At 32.9% G+C, this 5,044-nt stretch overlaps 1 protein-coding gene across 1 annotated transcript in view; it reads right to left on the reverse strand.

The window, feature by feature from the left end:
• Positions 1–5,044, reverse strand: part of LOC108684426 — a 38,474-nt gene that overhangs the window by 29,327 nt on the left and 4,103 nt on the right. The window contains exon 2 of the mRNA XM_018188738.1: positions 3,319–3,356. Coding sequence (XP_018044227.1) covers positions 3,319–3,354 — 36 coding nt within the window. The 5' untranslated portion in view covers positions 3,355–3,356. The remainder of the gene's footprint in view (positions 1–3,318; positions 3,357–5,044) is intronic.

The following is a 5,044-nucleotide window of genomic DNA, read 5'->3' on the forward strand; positions in this document are numbered from 1 at the left end:
ATAACAATTACTTTTTTCCTCTTTTACAGATTTGAAAATCCTTTTCCCGGATCAAAATATACGCATTAATACGTGTCTATGAGATAGAATTTACGCCGAGTACGAAAAAAATTGTTTAAATTGAAATCATTACAATTTCTTACTCCAGATATAATATCAGAGCTGTCAAAATCGTAATTAATATTATATTTACTTTATATAAAAGCTTTGCAATTTGTACTTGCGAAATTGTGGTCCACAGACTAGTAGTTTACATGAACAGTAATTTACATGGAGTTCTTAGAATTAGACTTATGCCCATTTCCACCAATGTAGATTAACTTTAATCTCGGTTTAACTCTTCATCTTTTTCTAATCTTTAGAATTAAAAAAAAAACAAAGAGTAAGTTGAACCGAGATTAAAGTTAATTTGCGTTGGTGGAATCGATCTTAGACGTCTAATTAAAACATTATTGTTCTACGAAAATGTATATGTATGCGAGAGAATATTATTGTAATAATATATAAAGATGTGTCGCATTTTATCGGCAAAACAGTGATCTTGTTGGAATTCAGGCTTCTCTTTAGGATCCCCTTAATTGCGATGACTTCCGAAACTACGAGTGCCCACGCGAGTCTTTCAAATACAATCATATCAACATCGATCATATATACGATTTCATCAATCTCTAATCGGAACGAATGATTCCGTCAGTAAATCCTTGAGTCTGCAGATGAGTAAGGTCGTATCTCTTATAACTCGTATGCCTCTATTGCGCACTGGACGAGATGAGTGATGAGCGGTATCCAATAAGAATTTTATTTTATATTGTCACATACAAAAACGCAGAGCTTTCATTGGATATCTCTTGCGGTTCATCATGTCTAATGCAAGAAGCACGTTAAATAGCGATTCGTTGATATTTTGCAGCGAGAAATGGAATGTGTTTGTCTTAGACGAGAATTTTTTATTTTTTCTTCTGTTCGTCATACAAAATATTCAATCTAACAATTCGCATGATCTTCTATGATGATTTAATGAAATTTTTTTCACCAGAGCCGGAAAGCGATTCCACGACTATTGTGAGTACAATGACGTAATCTGTACTCATAGTCCTCCAAAACCGCCGTAAAACAGTCATATTTAAATAACAAATATCTGCGTTACCATACTTGTTTACTTATGCCATCTTCCAATGCCACTATAAAAAAATATATATTTTGCATTATACAAATTTTGAATGATTTTCTTATTGTAAGTAGTAAATTTCTTCTTCATCTCTCTTTTTTTTTATATTTATATAAAATAAAATTTGCTAATTTATTCTTGTTCTATATTTTAATTATTTTCTATACTTTCATTTTCGATACTATTTCCGTTGTAATTAAAGAACTTCTGTAAATGATATCAATACGGTAGTGTCGCTGCGCTTGGTTTAGCGCCAAGACACTACTGTGTCTCCTGACTTAATGAGGAGAAAGAGAGAGAGAGAGAGAGAGAGAGAGAGAGAGAGAGAGAGAAAGAGACATAAATATCGGTCGAACATACTCTTCCGTTGACAATTTAAAAAACTAAGCAACGACACGCACCGATGCGCGATAAGACAGAAAAAAAGCACTGATATTCCGTTGCCATATGCCATAAAATCCCTCGAAAGCTTTCTCGAAAAACTTATCTATCTGTTAAATTTTTAATTGACGAACACGTTGATCGAGTATTGAGAATGCGGCTGTTTAATGCCTGTGCAGTTCAACAACCATTCAGACACCTTTTTTGAAATGTGTCATGCGCCAACAAAGAATTATATAATGTGCCACATATTTAAGCAACACGCGTATATCACGTGTATAGCACGCACAATAGAAAGCGTGTGTACATTACAAATACCATTAATCCACGCCTAAGGTAAATGTCTCAGTAACTGGACAAGTATAAATATACTCATGTCCGACTAGGTCGATATTCATGGTTTTTATTTTAAGATATTACTTATCTTAAAATATCTTAAGTAATTATCTTAAGTAATGTCTTAATACGATCCTATGATTGGTTTGTGACATTTTAAGACTAAAGACGACTAATCTATTATAATACGTACTAAAATCGACTTGATATGAATACCGACCTTACACTCTGTTCCATGAAAATATGGTTTTAATTTAAGATTGATGATAGCACCCATCTCTTTTATAACAATGGAAACCTTGAAACTTATCCTTTGTTATTCTTTATTGTCATTTCTTTATTTTCGTTACTTTTTGTTGAAACTTTCAAAATGAATCCAAAGTATCTTAAGCGTTACGAAACAGTGTTTTTAGTTTCATATATAGAGAAATAAAAGAATCAAAATTGACGTATGCTCGGACTTCAAAATGTTTTAGTGGTAAATGTTTACAATAGAGAAATTTAGTTGCAATAAATTTGATCTTGACATATGTTGTGTCAAAATTGCGACTTTTTTTATTAATAACTTTATTAATAACTTTTTAACAAATAACGGATATTAACTAAAATCTATTGGAAGGTCATTTAGAGTCACGATCTTGATAACGTATATCAAGATTAAGGTCATCGAAATTGGTGCTCCTCTATTGTAAATATTTATCCTGTAATGAGGAAATTATTGATATATTATAGTTGTATAAAAATCTCTGAATTGACTAAACGAAATAAAAAATCCTTTTATAGAATTAAAATTGATGCGAAATTAGAAAGTGGGGAAGTGAATTTTATACAGAAATAGAAAAAAAAAGGTAAAAAATTCATATTTTTCAACTCATAGAGATGTTACCTAACGTAGACGATTTTTTTCTCTAGATACTCTAGAAAAGTTCTATTAAATCTCTTTTCTTTTAAGCTCGTAAAAGTATAAAATAACATTGGACCATCTGAATTACGTGAATAAACAGTATTGAGTTTATAGATCTAAGATTAAAAGCTTAAAAATAATTTATATTGATTTACAAATCAAGTAATGTATACGCGTGTGATTAGTAAAAACTTTCAATAATAACTTTCAATAAAAACTTTCAATAAGTAAACAGAGCAATAACTGTGTCAAATAGGTGACAGATTTTGCAAAAAGTGGTATTGCAATTATAATAAGGTATATTATAATGACTGATGTATACGTTTGAGTGAGACAGAATGATGATGTAAGAAATAAATTAAAGATATCACTATTATCAACATTCGTAATTTAAAATTTTAAATCTAGTGTCTATACTACAGACATCGATCAAATTCGGCCATCATCAACATTCCCATAAAATATCTCGTTCATTCGGTATTGTAAATTTTCTTGTGCGCAGCAAAAGAAACAGTTTGTGTTTACTCACCACTAGAAATGCCAGCACGATTCCTCTCCAGTCCATAGCTAAAATAATAGAAAAAAATCTTATTAATAACTAAGTCGAATTTGCACATGCGCGTAAGATCAATCGCGCAAACATCGTCTACGCCATGCAAGAGGCGCCAAATACGAAAATTTTTCATTTCTTAAGATATACACAAAACGTATATCAAATATATTGAAAATATATAAAATATCTTTACGGTATATATCTTGTAAAAATAAATGTTATAAGATGCTCATTTAATGTACGCATCGTCTATTTGACATATATTTTGACATATATTTTTCATTGAAAATGTAAATTTCTTTCAAACTGTACAAGTAGTTAATTTTGATGAAACTGTACAAGAGCAAATGTAAGTATTTACTATATTAGAGAAAAAATTTCATTGACTTTTATATAATAATTCTAGAAAAGAATTTTCGAAGGGGAAAAAATAATTGTTGTACAAAAGTTATTGCGATTAGTCGGTAAAACAGATGCCTTTAAAATGATTCCCTTAAAACAACCGAACAATTTCATTCTACATACCGGATTATTCTTTCTTTATTACAATTCTTTCTGTTAACTTTGAGCTCGTTTCCAATTATACATGATATTATATCTTTTAGCTTTATATTAATTCTACTTAACCTACAGAAGACCTATGCAGAATATCTATCATTCCTCCATTCTATCCTATAATTCAATTTGAAACATCAAGGTAGCCTTGCATTCTTCCTTCACCCCATTTTATGAACAACAATTTAACTATTTGCGGTTGTAACAAAAAAAAAAGAAAAATAATCGCCGTTTCTCCGCATCGTCTCCACGAGTGAGGGTTAAGGACAATCTCGGCGTTGAGATAACCGGTGAATGTTTTTAGGCGGGTTAGTATAATGGAGCTCCGTTTGGATGCAGACACTCGCAGACCTCGTAGCCCGTCGAGAAAGCGACATGCTTGTTCGCGAAGGCGGTGGTGATGGTGATGGTGGAGGCGGTGTCGATGTCGGCGGCAATGCACGATGCAACATTCACTTTTTAATACACGACGATAGACAGCGGCAGCAGCGGCGGCGGCGCGCGGCGATGGAGCATAGTCGACCTCGACCAACCTCGACCACTACCGGACCACCATGGTTGGCTATGACTGTGTGGCCACCATTTTCGCACGCGCGCGCCAAGTCCTTTTTGATGGTTAACGCCATCAAAAGTGTGTATTGCGGCAAGCTCCGTGATTTACGAGACCGCGCCGAGATCGACATGTCGTATAGATATGCTATGGTCCCACAGCTTCTACTTTTCTTACAGCATGGAGAAAGGGGCGGTACTTACTGCGGTTAGATTTGTGATCGTAACCAGGGGCGTGTCACTTGCGCACCAGGGACGTGTCTCTAACTATTTTGAGAAAAGTCTATGATAATATTTATGTGCAGTTACTTAAAGAAGCGATCCTTATCTGTCATTAAGTAAAGTTAAAACTATCGTTAAAAGTTACACTTTCAACATTCTTTTCTTCTCTTATTTCATCGTTAACCTATCCTAGAATTTTACACACATTAAATTCAATCCTTTAACTTTATTATATAAAAAAAATTAGACATTTCTATGGGGTAATTCAATTTACTAAAGAATTACCTTAACAAGCCATCGGTATGGATTCCCGCTGTCCGATCGATTGAAATTTGATTTTTATTTTTTTGTAAATTTTGTAAATTTAAACCATTCT

The sequence above is a fragment of the Atta colombica genome, unplaced genomic scaffold (genome assembly GCF_001594045.1).
Source record: "Atta colombica isolate Treedump-2 unplaced genomic scaffold, Acol1.0 scaffold134, whole genome shotgun sequence".
Taxonomy (NCBI): Eukaryota; Metazoa; Arthropoda; class Insecta; order Hymenoptera; family Formicidae; genus Atta; species Atta colombica.